At 44.3% G+C, this 26,709-nt stretch overlaps 1 protein-coding gene across 2 annotated transcripts in view; it reads right to left on the reverse strand.

Annotated features, from left to right (window-relative positions):
* Positions 1-23,929, reverse strand: part of Tbc1d30 (TBC1 domain family member 30) — a 78,057-nt gene extending 54,128 nt beyond the window's left edge. For both annotated transcript variants that reach the window (XM_042699144.1, XM_042699143.1), the window contains exons 1-2: positions 23,894-23,929; positions 20,876-21,040 (exon numbers count right to left, since the gene is read on the reverse strand). In XM_042699144.1, the coding sequence (XP_042555078.1) occupies positions 20,876-21,023 (148 nt within the window). In that variant the 5' untranslated portion in view covers positions 21,024-21,040; positions 23,894-23,929. The remainder of the gene's footprint in view (positions 1-20,875; positions 21,041-23,893) is intronic.
* Between the last annotated feature and the right edge of the window lie 2,780 nt (positions 23,930-26,709).

Below are 26,709 nucleotides of genomic sequence, written 5' to 3' on the forward strand. Positions count from 1 at the left end.
GAAGTACTGGGAATTAAATTTAGGGCCTCAGCCAGGTGCTGGTGACTCTCACCTGTAATCCTACCTACTCAAGAGGCTGAAATCTTGAGGACCACCATTCAAAGGCAGCTTGAGCAGAAAAGTCTGAGAGACTCTTATCTCCAGTTAACCACCAGAAGATCAGAAGTGGTGCTGTGACTCAAAAAGGTAGAGCTCAGGGACAGTACCCAGGCCCTGAGTTCAAACCCCATGACCGACAAATAAACAAACTTAGGGCCTCATGCTAGCGCTTTACAGTTTTGAGTCATGCTCTCAATGTCTTTGCTATTGCTTTGTGTTTCCCATGGGATCTCCCCAGACCACAATGCTCTTACCTCCACTTTCTGAGTAGCTGGGAACACGTGTGTACACCCATGACCAGCTTGCCTGGGAGCTAGATTTTCACTAACTTCTTGACAGAGAGGCCTAGTCTCAAACTCCCTTTGTCTCTACTTCCCTGGAGGGCTGGACTGATAGATGTAAGCCACCATGCTTAGCTTGTTTCTGAGACAGGGTCTCCCTAACTTTTTCCCAGGCTGGCCTCAAACTACAATCCTCCTATTTCTACCTCCTGAGGAGCTGTGTTTTTTTTTTTTAAGTACTTTCATAATGTTATTCTGAACAAGCCAAGAAAGGTCATTCCTATAACTCTGCCACACTTATTTGTAATCAGTACATTTGGGATTTTGTGACTAGCCCTCAGAAATTGAGAACTATGTCAGAAATGGCACAACTCTAAGAATGAAATGTACAAAAAAAATCTGCTGAAATGAGGCTCATTAACTGCAAAAGAGAGCCAGATTGATACAGGAGATATGAGTATTCAGTCCTAGCTGCCTGACTGAGACCTCACAGTAAAAGATGAAGTCGGTGTTTAATCTAGCCATCTCTCATAGACTGCCTTAAGAGTCCTGCAAACTTCCAAACTTCTTCAACAAGCTCAGGTCCAGAAATCTATCCCTCATCACCTTGATGCTTGTTGGTATAAGTGCTATAAGTGCATGTTCAGTATTTTTTAACTTCCTCCACCTCCTCTTCCTCCTCCTTTGCCCCCTTCCCTTCCTTTCTCTCCCCCTCTCTTTTTGTGCAGGTACTCAGGGCTTGAACTCAGAACCTGGGACCTGTCTTTTAGCTTTGTTACACAAAGCTGGACCTGTACCCACTTGAGCCACAGCTCCATTTTCAATTTCTTTCTTTTTTTTTTTTTTGGAGGGATCCTGTCGTGGGGCCTGAACTCTGGGCCTGGGTGCTGTCCCTCAGCTCTTCAGCTCAAGGCTAGCGCTCTACCACTTGAGCCACAGGGCCACTTCCGGCTTTTTTCTTTTTGCTTATGTGGTGCTGAGGAATCGAACCCAGGGCCTCAGGCATGCAAGGCAAGCGCTCTACCACTGAGCCACCTTCCCAGCCCCCCCATTTCCAATTTCTTGATGGTTACTTGGAGATGAGTCTTCCAGAGTTTCCTGCTTGAACTGACTTCAAACTGTGGTCCTCAGATTCCAACCTCCTGAGTATTTAGGATTACAGGTGTGAGCTACCCATGCTCCCACTTTTTCTTATTGCTATAAATTAATGGTACAAGGGGGTTTCACTGTGATATCTGAATATATGCACATAATGTGCGTGGGTCAAATTCACCCCCTTGATATCAGTCTTTCTTAACCTTTCCCCCCTCTTCCCTGCTTTCTCTTAATTTATAAGGAAACCATTGTCTGTTTCAGCCCATCTCATTTCTGTGGAAGACAGCAAGAAGAGGGCTGAGACTTGCCTTTGGCCAGTGTTTTTGACGCCTGGGACTAAAGATGCGGGTGAACGCCCAAAATCAAAGGTTTGAGAACTGGCAGAAGCTGAAGACTGTGGGAAGACAGCAGTCCCCACAGGCAGCATCTTGTTTTCATAGCTCTGCTCTCCAAAAATCTTATACTAGTTTGTGTTCTCTTCTAACAAGAAGGCTATTCACACTGAGGCTCTAGAACTGGGCCAGCAGGAAAGACAGGTCACCACCCCAGGGGTGGGAGCCAAGGGCTCTGCTCTACAGCACTGCCGGGCAGAGAACAGCCAGCCCCACCACACCCTGACTGCACTGCGAGACACATGCCACTCAGACCTTTGACATTCACGCTCTCCCTGGCAATCCTCTGATAACATTTGGTTTCCCACAGACTGCCACAGAGGAGAGAAAGTACTGAGCTTCTAACAGCAGTCTCCACCCCTGAGTTGGCCAGATGCTCAGAGAGCTGAGGAAATCAGATGTCTGTAGCTGAAGTCTAGACCCTGGGCTGTCACCTGCCCAGTCAACCAGATGTGTCCTGGCAGACCAGCACCACTCCTGTAACCTAAGACTTTCTTGGCAACTCTTCTTGAGTTCCATTACTTTCAGGCCTAGTAGCAAAGGCGCTTGTTTACTTTCCTCTCCATCTCTTTGATACTTAGTGCAAGGAAAAACCAGATTGTTCAAATAAAAAAAAATTTTTTTGGAGGCTGGGAAGTTGGCTCAGTGGTAGAGTGCTTGCCTTGCATGCATGAGGCCCTGGGTTCGAGTCCTCAGCACCACATAAGCAGAAAAAGGCCAGAAGTAGTGCTGTGGCTCAAGTGGTAGGGCACTAGCCTTGAGCTGAAGAGCTGAGGGACAGTGCCCAGGCCCAGAGTTCAGCCCCCACAACTGGCAAAAAAAAAAAAAAATTTAAGAAGCACTCCCTTGAAAAACTTTCCCATTCCAAAACTGCATTGAAGTTGAAACGAATTCGTTTAATGATCCCACTGTTATGGCAATGAGTAGCGAAGGAATTAAGCAATATTATTTTGTTTACATTGGCGAGGGAAGCCAGGGCTGCCAACTTGTAGAGCAAACAGATAATTAAATGAATACAAAAATACAATGCTGGCAAAGCAGCCAGGGCACAAGTCTGAAATTGTATTTATTATGTGACTCATAGTTTCTTCTTTCATGTCTGGAATATTGTTTTTCAAAAGCAAAAGAATCATCTGAAGGCAGTGTACAGAGGGCACCAGCAAGAGAAAAATTCGCCAGAGGTTCTCAGAAGTCGGGTCGGCTCACCACTACCCTCTACCAATCAAGCGATTTTTGCTAACCATATCCTATCAGTGAATTCGTGTGTGAACAAACCAGACACTGGCACTGTCCAAAGCAGTTATAATGAAAGTGAACATGGGGAAAGGAAGGCTCAAGATCTCCTTCACACGGGATGAGACTCTGCTCCTTGTAATAAGAAAATGAAGGCTCTGAAAATGTCCAAGTCAGCTGGGCACCAGTGGTTCACATCCATAATCCTACCTACTCAGGAGGCTGAGATTTGAGGATGGCTGTTCAAAGCCCTTGAGACTCCTATCCGTGTTGGTGGTGGCACTGTGGGATAGAGCTGTAGCTTTGAGCAGAAGCAGCTCAAGGAGTTTGCCTACGCCCTAAATTCAAGCCCCAGGACGGGGAGGGGGGGGGGGGACCAAGCCAAAGTCCACAGGACTTCCCCAAAGCTGCATGCTCCTTGGCAAAGCATTCTATTCTATATACTCTGCATCGTCAAGCCTTTGTGCTGAGAACATGGCTTCTTTAAAAGCGAAGTATTTCCTTTCATGGGAATCAGGCAAAAAAAAGAAATTTGGAGGAAAAAAAAGCTCAACATACAAAATACCAGCTATGTCCCAAGGGCTTCAAAGATAGAAATCAGCTCTGAGACTTTTCTGATTCCCTATTGCTGCTATTTTTGTTTGACAGCAAAGTCTTAAAATAAAAAAAAAAAAAAAAGGCCTACGTGCTTATCTTCAGGGACTGAGCAGAGCTGGTGTGGTAATTACCAAGAGAAAAGCTCAGGGCGCCTGTTGTAAGGAGAGGGAAAGCCCACTAGGAGCCAGACACCTGCTCTGGGGAAGGGGCCTGGGGTCAGGCAGCTGCCTGCCAAGGGATGCACAGTTCCCTAACACTTGCTTATGAGCGCCATGTGGGTGGGTAAGAAGGGACTTTAGGGGCATTTGTAACATCATCCCTCATCCAGTAAGATATGAATATATTCTCCACTCCTGCTAACTGGGTGGGAGGGCTCTGCCAATTCAAAAGCTGCTATTTCCTTCTCTCTTCTCATAGTTTTTCAGGGCTGGGGGTGGGGGGGGGGGAGCTATTGTTGGTTTGTTGTTGTTGTTTTTTGTCTTTTTCTTTTTTGACAGTGCGGATCAACTCAAGACACTGCACTTACTAGGCAAGTGCTTTTCCACTGAACTACATTCCCAGCCCTGTTGTTTGTTTTTGTGCTCGTTCTGGGACTTGAACTCAAGGCCTTGCACTCTTGCTCAACTTTTCTATTCAAGGTTGGCATGCCACAACTTGAACCACTCCTCCAGTCTGGCATTTTGCTGGTTAAAAGTAACGTTTCCATATGATCTCTTAGTATCTGCTATAGTTTAGATCTTAGGTATTCCCCACCCCCATAGGCTCAAATGTTAAAGACCTGGTCTCTAGCTTGATACTATTGAGAGCGAGCACAACCTTTAAGAAGTGAGGCTGGGTATGGTGGCTTACTCCTATAATCCCAGCCACTTGAGAGTTAGAGATCAGAAGGACCTGAATTTGAGGCTAGCCTAGGGAAAAAAGTTAGTGAGATCCAACCTTAATAAGATGGGTGAGATCCATGCCTACAATCACAGCTTCACCAGAGGCATAGATAGAAGTATTAAGGTCTGAGGTTGGCCCTAAGCAAAATCATTAAGTTCTTATCTGAAAAATAACTAAAGCAAAAAGGTTTGGGTTATAGCTCAAGTGATAGAGCACCTGTCTAACAAGCCTGAGGCCCTGAGTTCAAACCTTAGTTTTGTTTTGTTTTGTTTAAAAAAAAAAAAAAAAGGTGAGGTCTAGTGGGAGGCCTTTAGATCACTGGTACTCAAGTCCTTTCCTATTCCTCTTTTCTTCATGGCTTGTGATGAGTTTATAAGGTCCACCAACTGCTCCCACCATGATGTATCCCTCAAAGCACATACCAACTGATCACTGACTGGAACCTCAAAATGGTAAGCCAAAATAAACATATATGTTGGCTCAGGTACTTTGATGTAGCAATCGGAAGCTGACTTAGAGAGTATTTGTGACCAGTTTGCTGAAAGGTTGACATTTTCCTCAAACCTATGAATTGTTGAGCTTCAGTTGAGTGCCAGGGGCTCATACTACAATTCAAGCTGCCTGAAAAATGGAAGACAGAGGTTCAAGGCCAGTCTGGACAAAAAAAAAAAAAGTTCATAAGATTTCATAACTGACAGCTAGACATAGAGTCATGTGCCTATTATCCTAGCCACATGAGAAGCTAATATCAGAAGGAGTATGGCTCCAAACAGCCTGAATAGAAAACCCAGAGAGACTCCATCTCATTGGAATAAACTGGACATGGTGCTGTACAGCTGTCATCCCAGCTATGATGGAATGTTTATAGGTAGATTGTGGTCCAGGTGCATAACTAGGTAGGAAGTAAGACTTATTTCGAAGATAGCCAGCCTAAAATAAAAAAATAAAAAAAAGAGGCACGATTAAATCAGAGTGCCTGCCTAGCAGTCACAAGCCTCTGAACTCAAATCCCAGTCCCACTGAAAAGCAAAAAATAAAGCAGAGCCTTATTACGTAGCTCCTCCAACTCATTACCCAAACGGCCCACACACTGTGAGCTCATGGTGATGAACAGCAGGAGTTTCCCTGGCGAAAGAGACACAGGGGCAGGCCAGTGGGGAGAAATTGAGGAGGAAGAAAGGAACGTTTCAGTCATCTAACACATCACATTACGTACATGGAACACTTTACTTCTGTGTGAACTTATCTTCTTAGTCATAAAAATGATTTCTCTATGTCAATGCAGGCATCCTTAAAGACAACCAGGCATGGCTTTTGCAGTCTATGAGATTCAGAAGCAGGACTCTGTCATGTGACAGAGAAGCTCTGAAATTCCAAGGGTAAACCAGATTCAGCCCTATGGTTCTGTCTCCTGGTAGCCATTCACCTTAGCAAGGTGAATCATTCATTAATGATTATTCACAAACAAAGCCACTCCCAAGATCCCTTCTATCACTTTGGATGAAGTGTTTCAAGAAAAAAAAAATCCATTATCAGAAATTTCAAAATTAAAAATATATGTGATATATGCTTTAATTTCTACTTGGAAGGATATTTTCCCTTATGAGTAACATACTGGAAATGTCCCTTAAATCTCTGCAGCTAGATCTATATAACCTCAGATGCATAATTACTCAGAAATTTTAGAAGTCATATTATCCTTCTCCACCTGTTTTTCTGTGAAGCATTTTCTTACTTCAAAAAGTTGACTGAAATTGATTCAGTACTACAAAAATGAGTTTCTTTTATCCAAAGCTTCTGAAGACCAGGAGAGTATTTGGATTGGGGATTATTTTTTTCAGATTTTCAAATATTTTCATAGGTACAGTATCGTGTAGAAAAGGCCCAAGCCTAAACACACAATTCAATTGTGTTTCACATACACCATATACACCTAACTTTAACTCATTGAATATGACATTCTTACTGTCCCTGCGTTTGGACTGGGACCTCTCCCATGAAGTCATATGACGTTTGCCACCTGTGGCAGTGTCGTATCAACTGCTCAGAAAGTTTTGAACTTGGGAGAATTTCAAGTATATTCAACACATACTTGAGCAGGAAGCTCAAGGTCAAGTCAAGCCAGCAAGTTTATGCCAAGGTCAAGTTTATGCCAGCAATACCAAGACAGCTATTTCTTTTTATTCACTCATTCACTTGTGAAATCAACACTTACTGACTCATTGCAATGGCAAAGGGGCTGCCAGGTCCTAAGAGAAGTGCAAATACAGGCCATCATGCTCTAAGAGCAGGGATCAGAGAGCAGAGAGAAGGGGTCATTGACCACACTGAATGCCTGCAGATACCATTATCCTGACTTGTGAAGTAATGTAGGTTCAATTCTGACCTGTTTGGTTTAAAAAAAAAATCTGAAGATCTGGTTCACAGGTAGCCCTGGCAGGAAAGTTTGTTTGTTTCAGGCAGAAAAGAGTTCATTATTTGGGTGGGGGGAGTAAACTGCCAGCCTGCATGAGATGGAGGTGTGCAGAGACAGACAAGAAGGAAAAGAGAAAAAGAGAGCTAATGGGTTGGGTTTTGTTTTTGGTTTTTTTGCCAGTCCTGGGGCTTGAGTTCAGGGCCTAGGCGCTGTCACTGAGCTTCTTTTACTCAAGACTAGCACTCTACCACTTGAGCCACAGAACCACTTCCGGCTTTTTTTTTTCTTTTTTTTTGCTTATGTGGTGCTGGGGAATCGAACCCAGGGCCTCATGCATGCAAGGCAAGCGCTCTACCACTGAGCCACCTTCCCAGCCCCTTCTGTGAGATTCTTATCTCCAATTAACCACCAAAAAAGCTGGAAGTGGTAGAGCACTATCCTTGTGCAAAAAAAAAATCTCAGGCACAGTGGCCAGGCCCTGAGTTCAAGCCCAAGACTGGTGAGCACACTCTCTTGCACATGCATACACACACACACACACACACACACACACACACACAAATTACCACTGGTCTCTAAATCTTAAACATTCATAATACTTGAAAACCAAGGACAAGTTAAGTAACTTTCATCCGAAATCATTGGGACCAGAAATAAACTTGACAAAGAGACCTGAGCCTAAACATGAAATCCAAATCCATCCATATAGCATTTACACCTTATATCGACAGGCTAAAGGCAATTTTATACAATAGTTATAATAATGTTGAGGCTAGACCTGCAACCCATGGGAATTTGAGACAGTTAGTAAGCTCAAGGCAGCTCAAAGCAGTGCCTGAAACAAACTTACAATGTAGAATTTTCCAGTTGTGGCATCATGAAACCTTTTAGACATTTTGGGGAAGCTTTAAATGGCTTGCTCACACAGAGACTGACAGGTAGTAGGTATTCAGTAAATGTCTTTTGAATTCTACCTGTGCAACACAAAGAAGACCAGAAAGGGATTCTCGGCTGGTCTGAAAATGGCACCTGCCCTGATACCTGTGTTCCAGCTGCTCTGCTTCCACCCCCGCCCCTCATTCATCAGTACCCTTAAATTATTTATACACACACTTTTTCTTTTCAATAAATCATAAACTTCTTTGAATACAGAGATCAGTAGTTATTCATCACTTCATCCTTCCCTCCTCCCCTCCCCCCCCCCCACAGCCAGCACAAGACTCTGCACCCAGGTGACTCGAAAAATAATAAAACCCTAAATTCCTCATGTCGAGAAGAGTCTCATACTTTCCCACTCATTACCCACCCACCCCCAAAATGTTTTGTTCAATTACAGGAGAACTAAGCAGATGCACTGACAGACAGTTGTTCTAACATTTGCACTGTGTACAAAACTCCACAAACATTATTCCTGACAAGGTTCCAAAAATAAGCACCACTCAGATCCCATGTGTGGGCTCCACTCATCAGGTGACACTGCTTCTGTAATTCTGGGTCGGAGAGCAATCAGTAGCTAAAAAGCAGAGATGCTAAAATCAGTCGCCTCATTTGAAAGCTGTTTCCCACTCAGAAAATGGGGTGACTAGCCAGGCAATAGTGGCTCTAGCCTGTAATCCTAGCTACTCAGGAGGCTAGGAGCTGAGGATCATTCCTCAAAGCCATCCTGGGCAGGAAAGTCCATGAGACTCTTAGCTCCAATCAACCACCAAAAAAGCTGGAAATGGAGCCAACTGCTAGAGTACTAGCCTTGACCAAATAAATCTCAGGGACAATGCCTAGGCCCTGAGTTCAAGTGCCCGCCCCCCTACACACACACACACACACACACACACACACAAAGCAGCAGCAACTTCAACCAAGTCAGCCCAGCTATACCAGCTAACCAAACTCTCTAACACTGCTTGAACAGAGTGTGGTTCATAGTCTAGGACTTTACCCATCTGGCACCTGCCTACACAGCAGGGCACGTAGGCACGAATTCTGCACCCAGAGGCAGCGCCACGTGGGCTCACAGCTCACCTTTCTGTATCAACCTGCCCCATACTTCAGCCAGGATAAAGTCTCCCTCTGTATGTGTGATCCATGCATTATAGTACTTATTATTTCCAGTTCCGTTTTTGAGTGGAAGATCTGATGGGAGATATCAATCCTTGTTTGTGGCAAAATATACACAGTAGTAAAATCAGGAAGAAAAAAACAACTCTGCCACCTTGAACTTTCCCAAGGAGCTACATAAATGATTTGCCCCTAAAAATAAGTTGCCACATGCAAAAACAGACACAGGAAGCTCATAGTTTGCTGAGAAAGCCAAAGTAAAGACCCACTGCACAGAGAGAAGGCACAGACAGTGCACAGCATTTCCTCGCAGCCCGGCGCGCTCTCCTGCAGGGAGCAGCTGGGCAATCACTGTGGCCCCCTATCAACCCAGCTTCCAAGACGATGATTCAGAGTTAGCCTGAAGTTTTTTGTTTTGTTTTGTTTTTTTGCCAGTCATGGTGCCTGAACTCTGGGCCTGGGCACTGTCCCTCAGCTCTTCAGCTCAAGGCGAGCGCTCTACCACTTGAGCTACAGCGCCACTTCCAGCCTGAAGTTTTTATAAGAGTCTTTTAAAATCCTTGCACTGACTAAGAAAAAAAAAAGTCATGAGCCAAACAGGATGTGGAAACTTCAATAGAGTGAGCAACACTTGTTGTAAGCAGACAATTATGTCACAAAATTCAGCTTTTAACTTCATTGAACTTTAGACAAATGTCTTGACTCACCATCCTGGTGAGAGGGAATTGCACAGAGGGAGCTTACAGATAGCGTTCACCTGCGGCTCACTCCTCCATGTAGAAACCATTACCTTAGGCCAGTGATGCAGGCAGCCTTATAGGCTCTGAAGCCTTCTGAATTCCTAACCTGAGGATTGAGTTATAAACAAGAGCCAAGTGCTGGGTGCTGGTGCCTCCCACCTGTCATCCTGGCTACTCAGGACGCTTAGATTTGAGGATCACAGTTCTAAGCCAGCCTGGGTAGGAAACGTGTGACACTCTCATATACAATTAAGTACAAAAAAACAAAAAAAAAAAAGCCAGAAGTGGAGCGGCCACTTATGTGGTAGAACACAAGCCTTGAGCAAAATAGCTCAGGAACAGTGCCCAGGATCTGAGTGTTACACTGGGTTTACTAACACTGAGTTCAAGCCCCAGGACTGGCAATCAATCAGTCAATCAATTAATAAAAAATAACCAGAGCAAAAGAGACTGAAGTTATAGCTCAAGCAATAGAGTTCTTACCTAGAAAGTACAGGCCTTGAATTCAAACCCTAATACAGCCAACGGTAAGAAAAATAAGAGGGGGAGGGGGAGATTAGCAGAACCTAGGGAAATCTCTAAGAAAGTTAAATAACATTTGTGAAAAATATTGTCTAAGAGTCCATTCAATTCCATAGCTAGCCATTTCCTGTTTTCTTTTATGATTTAGGAAGGGCCTGAGATCTCAGGTGAAATGGGTCCCCTGGAGGATTCAAGGATCAGAGCAAGAAAGGAACATGGAGATAACCACTGTATACGTTACCTTTATATATATATATAATATTATATATATATATATATATAGATAATAAAAGAAAGGACCATGGAAGAAAGATGGCACAGAGCTGCAGAGCTAGCATGAATTCAGAGAAGAGGGCAAGGCTCAGAAACCTGGGAAACAATGTGTCTTCTTATTCCACCTCCCCCTACCATCCTAAACTCACCAGATCAGCTGCTGCAGTTTTACTCTGTGCGGCTGATGTTCTGATTCAGAAAGCTCACCTGTCGCTCTAGCTATAGGCTCCAAGCAGGAGTTATACATCATCATTCGAATATTCACACATTTCCTTTTGCCTTCTGAGGGTTCCTATACTAGCAATTTTTCCTCTGCGACCTCTGTGTGGTCATTGCTTTTCTAAGAAATCCACTGACATCCCATTCTCCCATTGCAGAGACTGGGGGTAGAACCCCTTATCTCTTTTGTGAATTAGTTTAGGATAACTGAGACAGAAAATGCTCAAGAAAGGCCCCAAAATGGTAGAATGGAAGAGACTTGGCCCTAAGAAGTCAAGTTGCATGGAAAAAACAAGGAAATACATTCTATAACCCCTTCTAACTAGTTTGTGTTGTACTAGGAATTGAGCTCAGTGCCTCCTACTTGCAAGGTGGACTCTCTACCTGGGTTATTTTTAAAGTAGGGTCTCTTTATGCTTTGGCCCACCTGGGCAGCAATCTGCCTACTTGGGCTTCCCAAGCTGCTGGGATGACAGGTCTATGCCATTATACCCAGCAAGGGTGCTTTCCCCTATAGCTGGGGTTACAGGTGCATACCCCACCATTGAGTGAGATGGAGTCTTACGAACTTTTATGCCTGTCCTGGGCTGGCCTCAACTTCTGTAACTCTGCTCCCAAATAGCTAGGATTGCAGGCTTGAGCCATCATGCCAGAGTTCGAACTAGTATTTAATTACACAACTGATTCTAAAGTCTGTGTGATCTGATAAATCAGAGGGAAAAAATGGTAAGGATCAGAGATACAGGTCAAGGGAAAAATTGGTAGGGATCAGAGATACAGGTCGTGGCAAGAGTGCCAGATTCAGGATGAGAGAAAGGAACCAGCTTGCCCTCTAGTGGCCACATGAGGTCATGTCAGTGCGTGTGAAAAAGACCCTTTCTAATCTCCAGGACCTGGAAGATTCATATAGACAAAAACGATGTTGCCTGAAATAACTTTTATTTTTATTTTTTTTGTGGGGGGTCCGGTCGTGGGGCCTGAACTCTGGGCCTGGGCGCTGTCCCTCAGCTCTTCAGCTCAAGGCTAGCGTCTACCCCTTGAGCCACAGGGCCACTTCCAGCTTTTTTCTTTTTGCTTATGTGGTGCTGAGGAATCGAACCCAGGGCCTCAGGCATGCAAAGCAAGCACTCTACCACTGAGCCACCTTCCCAGCCCCTGAAATAACTTTTAAAGAGTACTGTGGGCTTCTTTTAAGATCTGCAGTAGAGGCTCCTTACAACTACTGAAGAGACTAATTTCAAGAAATAATAAGTCTAATGTTACTACACTGATTTGTAATCTAATAGAGTAAATTGTTTTTCAATGATATGGTATTTTAAAGGAAAGAGATACAGCTTTTCAGCTACACTACGTTAGCCAAAAAAAAGTCTCCATGTTATAAAAAAAAATCTATGATCTGGGCTGGGAATGTGGCTTAGTAGGTAGAGTGCTTGCCTAGCATGCATGAAGCCCTGGGTTCAATTCCTCAGCACCACATAAACTGAAAAAGCCGGAAGTGGCACTGTGGCACTGTGGCTCAAGTGGTAGAGTGTTAGCCTTGAGCAAAAGCAGCTCAGGGATAGTGCCCAGGCCAAGTTCAGTCCCTAGGACTGGCAAAAAAAAAAAATCTATGATCTATAAGGAAATACCTTATCCATTAAAACTTGGAGTTTTGCGTATCTTTTTCCTTCGGTTACACATACTGTGCTTATTAGCATGTTAAAGTGGCATATGTCCTATGACACTTTATAAATAAATTAAACAGATAATAAACAAACAAATACATAAAAGTACACAGCCCCATCTCTGGTGACTTTTATTCATGACTAAGGTCACAGTACAAAGAGCACAGGTTGTTGTGAGAATATCTGAAGCACTCCTTCCTGTGAATGATGTTACGAAGGTCACACAGGAACTAAAGGTGTGCAATAACAAGCTATGCCTGGGATGTTCATTTATTAGAAGCTATTCTTTTCAAGCACAAGACATCAAAATACGTTGCTATTACAAACATTACAAACATCTACTTGCTTGTGCTAACACCAGAAAACAAACACATGATCGATGAATGACACAGGATTCATTGAAAGCAAACAAATCCAAAAAAAACACTTGGGAGAATTGCAGATGTCTGGCACCCACTGGGCTTTGGGCTGTTTTCTCTGGCTGGAATACCTCACCTCTCTGCTCCCTTCCCTCCTGCCTCCACCACATTTCTATCATTTTTTTTCCTAATCTTACTCCCTTGAACGGATTTTGATGTTTTCCACTTTGCTGCCACAAAGCTGACTTTCACTTACACCAACCATCCAAACTTGTCTGCATGTCATATGCTCTGCTGAAACAGCCAAGGGAGGAGAGAACTTGCAGGTCGTTGGGGGAAGAGTAAGGGATCCTTTACAAAAGACTAAAACAGGGCTGGGAAGGTTAGCGCTTGCCTTGCATGCCTGAGGACCTGGGTTTGATTCCTCAGCACCACACAAGCAAAAAGAAAAAAGCCGGAAGTGGCGCTGTGGCTCAAGTGGTAGAGCGCTAGCCTTGAGCTGAGATGCTGAGGGACAGCGCCCAGGCCCAGAGTTCAGGCCCCACGACCAGACCAAAAAAAAAAAGACTAAAACAGCTGGGCGCCAGTGGTTCACGCTTGTAATCCTAGCTACTCAGGAGGCTGAGATCTGAGGATCACGGTTCAAAGCCAGCCCGAGCAGGAAAGTCTGTGAGACTCTTATCTTCAATAAACCACCAGAAAACCAGAAGTGGTGCTGTGGCTCAAGTGGTAGGGCACTAGGCTTAAGCTCAAGAGCTGAGGGCCCAGAGTTCAAGCCCCATGACCGACAAAAAAAAAAAAAAAAGACTAAAACAAAATTACAAATTCTCTAAACATGATGATTCAGTATCTCCTCAAATAATCAAGGCTTGCCAATTGTTCTTAACTGAGAGAAACCTTGACACCCTTCATAACTACCACCAAAAGACAAACAGACAAAGGAGGGTAGAAGGACAACTCCTAAATATTCCCAAGCAGAAGTGTGGCAGAACAGTAGATCACAGAGCCAGGCACTACTGTCGTGGGGAGGGGCAGTGAGACCATTCAGTCCCCAGGGAAAATGTAGATTTTATTGAGCCAAAAGTGCTGATGTGCCAGGACTGCACCTGGAGTTGGGATTGGAGGAAGCAGCCGGAGGGCCAGCCCGTATAGGCTTTTAAGCATTTGGGGCTAGGGCGGGGAAAGGGGGAAGCTGGGTGTTGGTTTTAGCCAATGATTGTTACAAGAAATGCACACCTTAAGTTTAAATTTCCCGCCAAGGGTTTGCTTGTGGGAAGCAGGGGACTAGAAAAGGGTGGTTGATAGCACGCTGGGTTAGAGCTCCCATTGCTCAGAAAACAGCAGAAGCAGAGTTACAGAGTGACAAAGTTACAATGGAGTTACAGAGTTACAATTACAGTTACTAGCTAAAGTAATGAGCTACCACAGCAGACTTACATTTATTTATATCTTAAAATCATTCATTATCCATTTTACACAATCCAAGTCAAAAATCATATTACATCCTCCACCATTTCACTACTACGATCACTGTATGCACTTTAACTGTTTCATTCCCAGGAAACAAGCACTACTATTAGTCTTTTTTTTTGGGGGGGGGGTGCTGGTCCTGGAGCTGGAACTCAGGGCTGGGTATTCCAACTTCTTTTGCTGAAGAGTAGTGCTCTACCACTTGAGCCACACAGCTCGACTTTGGGCTTTTCTAGTGCTAAATTGGAGATTATAGTCTCATGGACTTTCCTGCCAGGGCTGGCTTCGAAATGTAATCCTCAGATTTCAGCCTCTTGAGTAGCTAGGTCTACAGGTGTGAGCCACTGGCACCTGGGTGGCATCTGGTTTTGAGTGTTTTATTGGGGGGAGGGGGAATGAGAGTGTTTGTGTTTGAACTATGGGCCTTGTACTTGCTGAGCCACACATCCACTCTATCTACACAGCAAGACACTGTTCCAAAGGAAAAATAAGTAAAAATCACAGTATAACTCATCATCATCATTATTATCACCCATCTTCAAAGATCTGCTCATATCAAGGAATACAGCCTAAGGGGTCTCAAACTTCCCTGCACATACAACACCCTCAGAGAGCTTAAAAAATCGTCAAGCTCAACTCAAATTCTGTGTCAAGCCTGAATGTCTAGGACTGGAAATCAGTCATTAGCATTTTTTAAGATCCTCAAATGACTTCAACAAGCAACAAAACCTAAAACACTGAAATGATCTATTTCTTTGCAAAAAATGGTATTGGAGCATTTATATAAAATATCTAAGAGTAAGCATTCAGTATATGCTAAATGATCATCATGTTTTTCTACTGAATTAATATCAGTATGATTTAATAGCGATCAGTTGTTCTACAAAATAAAAATTTTTGGGGGGGGGAAGAGTACTCAAATGAGCCTTTCATTTAGACTTATTAACTGTTGCTTGTGATTATAAACCAACATCTATAGTTATTTCTAATAAATTGTAAATGTTCAGTAACTATTTGCTGAGTGGATTAATGAACATATTGATACATATATGGAAAAGATGGCTTAGTGGAAATTCTTTTTTTTAACACAGCAATAAAATACCCCTCTTCTAAAAGTATTATATGACTAAATGAAAAAATAATTACAATACATATATAAGGTGCTTTTTTATTGTTGTTGCTGTTGGTCATGGGGCTTGAACTCTGGGCTTGGGCGCTAGCCCTCAGCTCTTCAACTCCAGGCAAATGCTCAACCGCTTGAGCCATATCGCCACTTCCGGTTTTTCCTGCCCAGGCTGACTTTGAACCATGATTCTCAGATCTCAGCCTCCTAAGTCGCTAGGATTACAGGCCTGAGCCACTGGTGTCCAGCCTATAAGGTGCTTTTAAAAAGGATTCCTCTCTTTCTTTCACATAGTGCAGCCAAGATTGTATCATTTTTAAGGTATTTTACCCTTCTCCGGTTGGACCACATAGAGAATGTATCAATTTTACTGCCATTCCTATGAACCCCTAGTAGAGCTCCCCTGCTGGCTAAAACTGATAGTGAGGACACTACTTAAAAGAGCTCCTCCTGTTGGCTAGAACAGAGTAGTGCAAGAGTCCTGACTACCAGCATCAGCAGGCTGAGCTGTATCAATGCTGTCAACTCCTTTCTTCCCTGAATTCAACCAAAGAGTAAAAAAGCAACTTTTAATTCTCAAACTTTAAGCTAGCCTCACACATTCAGGAAGACTTTCTTCCTAAAAGTTAGTTCCTTTGTCTCTAAGCCATAGGAATCTCCCAGAAAAAAGGTTCAGTCAGGTGCCAGTAGCTCATGTCTATAATCAGAAGGCTGAGACTTAGAGGATCACAGTTTAAAGCCAGCTTAGCCATAAAAGTCCTTAAGACTCCTACCTCCAGTTCCTCAAAAGACTTCACATAGAACTCCCCTATGACCCAGCAATCCCACTTTTGGGCATTTACCCTAATGTTTACAAAAAAGACCACACTAAAGCTACCAGCACAACTATGTTTATTGCAGCATTATTTACCATAGCTAAGATATGGAACCAACCCAGATGCCCCTCAGTAGATGAATGGATCAAGAAAATGTGGTATATATACACAATGGAATTCTATGCCTCCATCAGAAAGAATGACATTTCCCCATTTGTTAGGAAATGGAAAGGCTTGGAAAAAATTATATTAAGTGAAGTAAGCCAGGCCCAAAGAAACATAGGTCCCATGGTTTCCCTTATTTGCAATATCTAGTATAGGTATGAGTCAAGCGGAAAAAGTCAGATAATGTGATGTTAGGAAAACGAACCCTCAAATATGTATTTTAATGTTTTTGTTTCTTTCATACATGTGTTTCTAACGCATTTATAAGATTATTTCTTTGTTGTTTTGTATGTCCCTCCCCCACAGTGTAACCCCCGCTTTCACTATATTTGATGTCAGTATAACTTGTGGAGGAGATGGGGACAAACAAGTCGTTTAAGGATTCAGGTGGACCTGTTGCAACAATGAGAAGTACAAAATGTCATGTCAAAACCAGCTTTACAACGTCAGTGTGTGGGGGGAGAGGGGGGTATGATTGGGTGGGGGGGAGGGGGGAGGCTGGGAAGGGAGGTGAAGGGTAAACAAAGGAGGAGGCTGCAATGCTTGGTAAGAAATGTATGCATTATCCTGCCCATGTAATTGTAACCCCTCTGTACAGTATGTTCTCAAATAAAATAAAATAAAATTTAAAAAAAAAAAAAAGACTCCTACCTCCAATTAAGCCACAAAAAGCTGGACTAGAAGTGTGGTTCAAGTGGCAGAGTACCATCCCTGAGCAAGCACGGTAAGCAAGAGTGCATTGTTCACAATTTAAACCCCAATAGTAGCACACACAAAAAAGTCAGAGGTTCAAAAGACATAACTGTACTCTCAAATATCACATAAAATTTTCAGTATTTATCAAAATAAGTAAATTATGATATAATGGAAAAATAACTCATAGCTATAAGGTACTGAAGAAGTCCATCTAACAAGGAAAATTATTAAACTATATTTCAGTATTATCTATTTCTTACATTTAGTAATATTCTGAATTACATCAGGATAGACAAACCTGCTAACTAGAGTTCAAAAATATATCTAAGTAGCCAGGTGCCAGTGGCTCACACCTGTAATCCTAGCTACTCAGGAGGTTGAGATCTGAGGATTACAAAGCCAGCCTGGTCAGGAAAGTCCATGAAACTCTTGTCCTAAAACTATTCAGAAAAAGCCAGAAGTTGTGCTGTGGCTCAAATGGTAAAGCACTCGCCTAGAGCAACAGAAGCTCAGGGACAATGCTAGGCCCTGAGTTCAAGTCCCAGGACTGGCACCAAAAAAAAAATTCTATAAATTCCCTCTCCCCTCTCTCTTCCCCCCCCCTCCACCCCTCCCCCCATCCCCCTTTCTCTCACCCTCTTCAGTACTGGTAACCAAACCTGGACCTTACACATGCTAAACAACTACTGTCACTAAGCCATATGCCCAACCCCCAAATAATCACTCTAATGTAGTTATTTATCAACCACACACACCAAAAAAAAAACATGCTGTTCCATTTACTACAGTCATATTACAAGGTGAGAATTTGGCAATATGGCTCTCAAGGAAAGGAGTCAGATAACTCCACGATGTCTAAAATGCAAATCCCTGGCTGGAATTGAAGAGAGAAACTAAAATCCATAGGAGTATGCAGTCACAGATTTCCAAGCCAAGTTGGGTGCTTGTGGGCACATTTGTCTTAAAAACACACCTATGTCAGCCCTATCAGTTAAATAAACTGAAAGTCTAAACAATTACCAATCTCTACTAAGTGCCAGTAATCTGTAACCCTGTGCTGGCCCCCCTCTGCCACTGCTCCACACCCCACACATGGAAAGTGGGCATTTACCCAATTGAATTTTTTTTTTTTTTTTTGTCGGTTGTGGGGCTTGAACTCTGGGCCTGGGCGCTGTCCCTCAGCTCTTCAGCTCAAGGCGAGCGCTCTACCACTTGAGCTACAGCGCCACTTCCGGTTTTCTGGTGGTTTATTTGAGATAGGAGTCTCACGGTCTCTCCTGCCCGGGCTGGCTTTGAACAGCGATCCTCAGATCTCAGCCTCCTGAGTAGCTAGGATTACAGGCATGAGCCACCAGCGCCCGGCTACCCAGTTGAATTTTTAACTTTTAGCATAAACAATCATAATGAATAGTTAGAAATACAACTGAAAGGAGAAAAGGAAAAAACTTTTGAGTGTCTTCTTATAGGGGAAAAGAATTATTTTTAGGGCTGGGAAGGTGGCTCAGTGGTAGAGCGCTTGCCTTGCATGCCTGAGGCCCTGGGTTCGATTCCCCAGCACCACATAAGCAAAAAGAAAAAAGCGGGAGTGGCACTGTGGCTCAAGTGGTAGAACGCTAGCCTTGACCTGAAGAGCTGAGGGACAGTGCCCAGGCCCAGAGTTCAGGCCCCACGATCGGGAAAAAAAAAAAAAAAGGAAGAATTATATTTATTTGATACATTTTAATCAATCAAAATTCATGAAAAGTTACAAAAACTTCTAACACATGTCAGCTTTTCAAGATAGAAAGAAGCTCATGTATGTATGAGTGCACACACACATGCACATGCACACCACACACACACACTTCTTCCTTCTCAAACTATTTCAGGTAAGTCTAGAGAAAAACATATTAAAACTCAGTGTAGGGGCTAGGAAGGTGTCTCAGTGGTAGAGCGCTTGTCTTGCATGCATAAAGCCCTGGGTTTGATTCCTCAGCACCACATAAACAGAAAAAGCTGGAAGTGGTGTTGTAGCATAAGTGGTAGAGCACTAGCCTTGAACTGAAGAACTCAGGGACAGCACCCAGGCCCAGAGTTCAGGCCCCATGACTCCCCCCCCACCAAAAAAAAACAACTCAGTGTATTCAATCACATTCCTGCTGGGTATGAACTCTAATGATATCATTATGATAATCAAGCAACATTCTATTTAATATATATAAAACAAAACCACCCTTAAGAAAAAACATGAATAATAAGGATAGAAAACTGGATCTTGCCAAATGCCAATGGCTCATGCCTGTCATCCTAGCTACTCAAGAGGCTGAGATCTGAGGATTGCGGTTCAAAGTCAGCAGGGGCAGGAAAGTCTGTGAGACTCGTATCTCCAATAAGCCACCAGAAAACCAGAAGTAGCACTGTGACTCAAGTGGTAAAGTGCTAGCCTTGAACTGAAGAGTTGAGGGATAGCACCCAGGCCCAGAGTTCAAGCCCCATGACTGACCAAAACAAAACAACAAAACAAAAAAACAGCTATCTAATAAAAGAAGAGCAGGAAAACACAAGCTTGCTTTTAATAATAAACATGAAAGTGGTGTTGAAGAGACATTAATTTTATTTTCTGAGATTTCAGTCTAAAAATCGCCTTATAAAAACAGACACCTCATAACTTGGAATTTAAAAAGACAAAACCAAAAAACTCAAGGATATGGCATTTTGCACATAAGATATGACAATCAAAAGGAAAGAAAAGGAATTTTTACATGCAACCGAGAAGCTACAACAGGCATTTTATCAAAACATACCACATGCGCCTACATTCACCATACCTGAACCCACTGCTCTGCCAATGCTGCGTGTTAATAAAAAAAAAAAGTGTGAAACAAAAACGAAAATATTAGAACAGAATATAAAACTATTTCACGGAGAACTATAAAATTAATTCATCTCGTATTTAAGCTACATCATTAATTTAATGAGTTATTGTTCACACAACATATAAACCACATACATCTTACTCACTGCCCAACAGCTAGGTTTCATTGCTCAAATATTTTGCCCTTTTCAGACTGCAGGGCACGTCATTAGATCCTTGTACTACTTTCCTCTTTTCTGTCCATTGTGTAATTCTTTTTTCTTTTTTTTTTTTTTTGGTCTTAGGACTTGAACTCTGGGCTTGGGCACTATCCCTAAGCTCTTCAGCTCAAGGCGAGCACTCTACCACTTGAGCCACAGCGCCACTTCTAGTTTTCTAGTGGTTTATTGGAGATAAGAGTCTCACGGACTTTCCTTGCCAGGGCTGGCTTTGAACCGTGATTCTCAGATCTCAGCCTCCTGAGTAGCTAGCATTACAGGCGTGAGCTACCAGCGCCCGGCTTTGTAATTCATTTTTATGAGAATAATGCAGAAGTCAAGGGAACAAAGATATGACTTTTAGCTTGGATCTCTTTGATGCTTTCTGACAGGATAATCTAAGTCATTACTGAGCACAGGTAAGAATAACCACTGTCAAAGTACAGTACTACCTCAAATCTGGAATAGTAAAATTTAGATTTTAGCATCGGACATGAAACATTCACTTTAACAGAAAAGAAAAAAAAATAGAAGCTGTCTGAGCTGTTCATAGTTCTGTTCTTAGTTCTGAGGGTAGAAGCCTCCTCAAGCAGAACTTTCCAAAATATCCAAAACCCAGCCACTACCTACTTGACGTTAACATTTCTGTCAAACCTGGCCCATGACTGTGTCTAGAAATTAATTCCTCTGGTGGGAAACTGGTGGCCTGGAGCTCCACCAGTACTTACTTCTCTTTGGCGACACCGCCTGCAAGCAGGCGGTCACAATGTCACAGTTCCTCTGCACTTTATGTAGAAGCCGATCTTTCTGCTTTAGCTGCCGGAGTAACTTGGCCGACTGAACTCCAATTCTGTACTTCAGCTCTTGAAGAATCATCTTCAGTTCATTAGGGTCTATTAGTAAAAGGAATTTTTAAAAAAATAGTGCCATAAATAACTTGAGAGGAATCCAAACCCTAGTGTGATACTACTCAAAAGACAAATACCAAGCCAGATGGCAGTGGCTGACCCTGTAATCCTAGCTACTCAGAGGCTAACATTTAGAGGACTGCCATTTGAGGTCAGAAATGTTCACGAGCCTCTATCTTCAAAATAGCCAGCAAAGTGCAAGGCTAAAGGCATAGTTCAAGTAGTAGAGCATCAACCTAGCAAACACAAGGTCCTAAGTTCAAAGCCATTGCTACCAAAGAAAAAGACAACTAACAAATTCCACATTAAACTGGAACTATGCAAGTGGTATAACCTCTTGACCTGAATTAGTTGGGGGTGTTACTCACTGCTTAACATCTGTGACGTTTATATTACACATATATCTGTATATATGCGCGTGCACACAATGAAGTTCTATTTAGCCATAAAGAAGAATGAGATTATGTCATTTGAAGGGAATGAGTGGAAATGGAGACCATCATGTCAACTGAAATAAACCAGATTCAGAACAACAAATATCACATTTTCTCTTATGTGTGGAATCTACATTTAAACAGAGGGAAAAAAATGATATGAATGTAGGAGGAAGACGAAAGGGCTTGGGTAGAAGGGGAACAAGAAGAGATATAATCAAAGTATATTATATGTGTATGAATGTCATAATGAAATCAATTGAAATGTGCACAAAATTTCTAACATTGAGTACTTTGTGCGTATAAATTTATATATTCCTCTTCACAGCCCTATAAAATGGATATCATTATCCCTCCTCAGGAAAATAAGACTGAAAGAGGTCAAATAGCTTGTCCAAGGCCACACAGTGAGTCAGGAAGAGTGGCAAGAAAACAAACAGTCCAGCTGCCCTTAGCAACCAGTTTGCTACTTTATAGGCAAAATATCTAAATAGGCACTGTGTGGTGCCACACCACAATTGCTAACAACTAATACACAAGTTATCTGCATTATGTGAGGATTTTAACTGCATGAAAGTATGTTAGCATGGAATTTTTTACACTGAAAAAAAAAGATTAGCTTATAAACAGCATTATTGAAGCAGACAGTTGAATCCATGACCTCGAACTTAGCATTCTAATGATATTTACTAGTAAACTGTGCACCTTTATATAACATGGATTTGTTCATCCTAATAGGGCTGACTACCATAAAGAAAGGACCAGCAGGTAACTCAACACTAACACAATTAGTAGAGTTGTTCTAGAGATAGAGCAATACCTCCATTTGCGGGATTTAGGGAGCTAAAGAGTGGGGGGGGGGGGGGGGGACAAGCTTTAACAGGTCCCATGAGTGAGTGGCAGAGGTGCCTTGCAAAACTGTACCTACCATTTGGCCAGTTTTCCTCTTCCCAAAAGAAACTACTAATCGCTAAAACTCCTTTTGTCGCAAAAAAGTGAAAGTCAAATCCTAATTTTCACTTTGTTGAAAGAACTTATTGCCCTCTGGAACTTCCGGCACACGCACACATCCTAAGAACAGCTAAATAACTGCATCAAACAACCTGGCAACCACTCCAGCCAAAGTCAACGCAGGAGGAGGAAGGGGGAAGCCATTTCCAACAATTGGGGGGGTGGGGGGGGCGGGAATCCTCGCTAGGAAACTAGGAGAGGAAGCTGAAAGCTGTTTACATAGATTTGAGAAAGCAGACAGATTGATTATTTCCTGGAACTAGCTCGTTTTGGATTGTACAATGGGAAGGCAGAAGGCCATTCTCCAGTGCCCTGACTGATAATTTAGCACGGAGACAGTAATTCCAAAAGATGTAAGTTTTCCACACCTCCCTAAAATTTTGCAAATCGAGGCATTCCTATCTATCTCTGTAACACATGCTGTATTACTGAATGAAAAGCAAGCTAGTATGAAGAGTTCAACACACACACACACACACACACACACACACACACACACACACACACACAATTCCAATCAGGACACACTCCTCAGAATTGATAGCAAAACAAACTCCAAATTAGCCTCTCTCCTGTGGGGGAAAAAGAAAAAAGAAAAAAACCAAGGCCACTCCACTTCCTCAGATCCAGGTCAACTCTGTAATGAAACCAGTGCTCCAAGGCGCTCTCTCCATTAATCCACCACCGAGAGAACCAAACCCAAGAAAACACCTAGTGCACTCTGCGTGGAACCTTGCTCTCTGGCCGCAATGGAATTCACCCTCTTTGATGGGACACAGAATTCTCTCATTAATTCTGCCTCACTAGTTAAACCCTGCCCAAGTGATATGGATGGGGAAAGAGGCGGGGGGGGGGGGGGGATCGCCTGTACACCCCCGGCCTCCTCAGGGTAACATCTGGCACACAAACCAGAAACAGCTAAGCAGCTGTTCAGGTGAAATCAGATTCCCTACAATCTTTTGCCTAGGGCCTGGGCGAGAGGGAACTGGGCCTGGGCCTGTTGGGGCGGGGGGGGGGGGGGGGGGAGGAGGGGGGACGGTGAATCTCCCCATCTTCTCCATCCGTGGAGAGGAGACGCGAGGGGACCGGATGCATCAAGAACTCAAGGTGTATAATCGGGCGCTGAGGACCGCGGTTCAAAGCCAGCCCGGGCAGGAAAGTCCAAGAGACCCTGATCTCCAATTAACCACCACAAAGCTGCAAGTGGAGCCGTGGCTCGGGTGGTAGAGCGCTAGACTCGAAGAAAAAGACAACGCATTCGGTACAGTCAGGAGTTAGCAATCGCGTGCGCGCCAGCGTCAGACCAAAGCGGATCCCCCCCCCCACCCCGAGCGAAGCCTTGCGCGCGTGGCGCCCGGGATCGGGGTGCGCCCGGGTCCCCGCCAGCCCTCACCTTTCTGCCGCAGGTACCGCCTCTGGAGCCCCTGGCTCGGCCGCTCCCGCAGCTCCTGCAGCGCGCGCGAGTCGCCGGCCCCGCCGCGGCCGCCCAGGACCGCGTCGGAGCCCGAGGCCTCGGTGGAGCTGTCGGGGCTGTCGCGGCGCCGCCCGCGGCCCCCGAGCCCGTGGCCGCCGCTGCCCGCCGCCGCCGCCGCCTCCTCCTCCGGGCAGCTGTAGAGCTCGGTGAGCAGCCCGCTCACCAGGGACGCCGCGCGGCTCGTGCGGGGCTCGGGCTCCTCCTCGCCCTCCCACGAGTCCCGGGAGCCCCGCGGGGGTGGAGCCGGAGCGGGGGACACCCCGGGAACCGCGTCCTCCAGCCTCGCCCGGCCGGAGAACTGCAGCGCGCGGCGCTCCGTCCGGCCCCGAGGCGCAGCTCCGACCTCCATGGTCCCCCGGCAACCCCGCCGCTCGGCGCCCGCCAGTTCCGGGAGGCGGTGCGGCCTCGCCTCGCCTCTCCTCGCTTCGCTCCGCGGGGCCCGGATCCCCGACGTGCCCCGCCCAGCCGCCGACACGGCCAGGGCCACGCCGTCCGGCTACCCGGGGACACCTGCGGCCGGGCAGCGGCGAGGGGCGCTCCGCAGCGAGGGGGAGCGGAACGAGGCCGGGGCCGGGCTGGGTGAAGGTCAGCCCCGCCGGGACGGGCGCCGCCTGCGGCCACCCTCACCTGCACGCCCACTTAACCGGGTCCGAGGGCAACTCTTAGCCTATTGGGCTCCAGCTGGAAATATCACCGATCAAGAGCCAGGCCCAGGCCGGGACCTCCTCACCTTCCCACCTGAGTGAACGCGCTTAAACAAGTTCTTTAAAAACAAACTAAGTCAACAATAAAACCAGCTGATACTTGGGATGTGATGACACAGTGAGCTTGTTTCCTCCAGGGAAAAACCACTGGGTCATGAGGGTTTAATAAACGTTCAGGACTTGCTCTCTGACAAATCGAGTTGATGAGAGATATTGGCTCTTTGTTGTTGGTGGTGGTTTGTTTGGGGGGGCTGTTTGGTTTTTGTTTTGTTTGCTTGTTTTTTGGTAGTGGTGGTGATACGTTTGAACTCAGAGCCTCATTCCTGCTAGACAAGTGTTCCACTATGAGAACTACGCCCCACACTCAGATTTTATTTTATTTTATGTTTTTAAGATCAGGAGTCCCGGGCCGGGTGCCGGTGGCTCACGCCTGTAATCCTAGCTACTCAGGAAGCTGAGATCGGAGGATCCCCGTTCAAAGCCAGCCCGGCCAGGAAAGATAGTGAGACTCTTTATCTCCAATAAACCACCAGAAAAACGGAAATGGGGCTGTAGCTTAAGTGGTACAGCACTCGCCTTGAGCTGAAGAGCTGAGGCACAGCGCCCAGGCCCAGAGTTCAAGCCCCACGACTGACCCTCCCCCCCCCAAAAAAAGATCAGGGGTCCCATTTTTGTCTCATACTAGCTTCTGACCAAGATCCTCCTAACCACCAACTCCTCTCTCTTAGCTGGAATTACAGATGTGATGCACCACATCTGAATTTTGTGGTGAGACATTTTGTCCCTACTGACCTAAAACCACAATCTTCCGGATCTCAACCTCCCAAGTAGCTGGGATTACAGGTCCACCATGCCTGGAGACACACAACACACACACACACACACACACACACACACACACACACACACACACACATCCTCAGTAGAAGTACTTTGAGGTTACTATTTCACCTTTAGATACCTTTGTGATAATTATATTCAATATTATTTTAGTACATTATTTTTGTATGCCAGGCCCTCGGTGACTAAAGGGAATTAACCTCATTAGTCCTCACTTTAATACTGAAAAGCAGGTAACCACTGTTCCTCATTTTTCAGGTTCAGGAGTTGAAACAAAAGACAGGCTAAGTAACTTCTCTACTCACAAGGTATGGCTTGAACTTTTCTCAAAGCTTGAAGTGTTTCGGGATTGGTTATGGACAAATCATTGTTAAATCTAATGCAATTAAACACTTGACTTTTCTGCCTGCCCTGGAGAACAGTGGAATAGAATAGTTGGGCCTCATGTTTGTTCAGCACACTTTTTCAAGGCACTTTCCCAAGAGGACCTAACTCTGTAAGTAGGTTCCTGTGTCCCCTGACACCAGCACCACAGCTAAACTGGAATTGAGATAAGGAAAGAAATTTCATAACTTTTTACCTTGTGTCTAGAACTTAAACTAATACTGGAAACTCTGTTTCATAAAGGTCTTATAATGACATTAACTTCTGTTGACATTTCATGTTGATTACACGAAATAGAAGGAGCAGAATTAATCTATTTTGTGGCTGTTCGTTTGTTTTTGTAGGATTTTTTTTCTCCCTATTGTCCCAAACATTACATGAATCCCAGGAGAGAGCCCTTGCCATATGCCAGACTTTGCAACAAGAAAGACTTTTATAGGATCACACACTGAAACTGGATCTCTTTCTTTAGTTGACTTCCCAGCTTTTCTCCTGGTCTCTACCCACTTCAGCTCTATTCTTTTTTTTTTTTTAGGGTATCTCTTGCAAGAACTTTGATAACCTCAAAAAGAGCTGACACAGGTGAAGAAAGAGGCCAAGAAAAACAGTAGATTATCACTGAATATTTCTACATTAATCAAAACTGCAAATGTATTCCTCGTTGTACTAACCAGAAGAGAGAAAACTGGCAAACTAAAAACTAGCAAGGAGCATGGGTTCAAGGTAATTGTATTCACTGGAATGATTTTCTCCAGAAATCTGCATAACACTTTTCTCAGCACGAGTCTGCTTCTGTGTCTTCCAAGC

The sequence above is a fragment of the Dipodomys spectabilis genome, unplaced genomic scaffold (assembly GCF_019054845.1).
Source record: "Dipodomys spectabilis isolate Male_0828 unplaced genomic scaffold, ASM1905484v1 ptg000234l, whole genome shotgun sequence".
NCBI lineage: Eukaryota > Metazoa > Chordata > Mammalia > Rodentia > Heteromyidae > Dipodomys > Dipodomys spectabilis.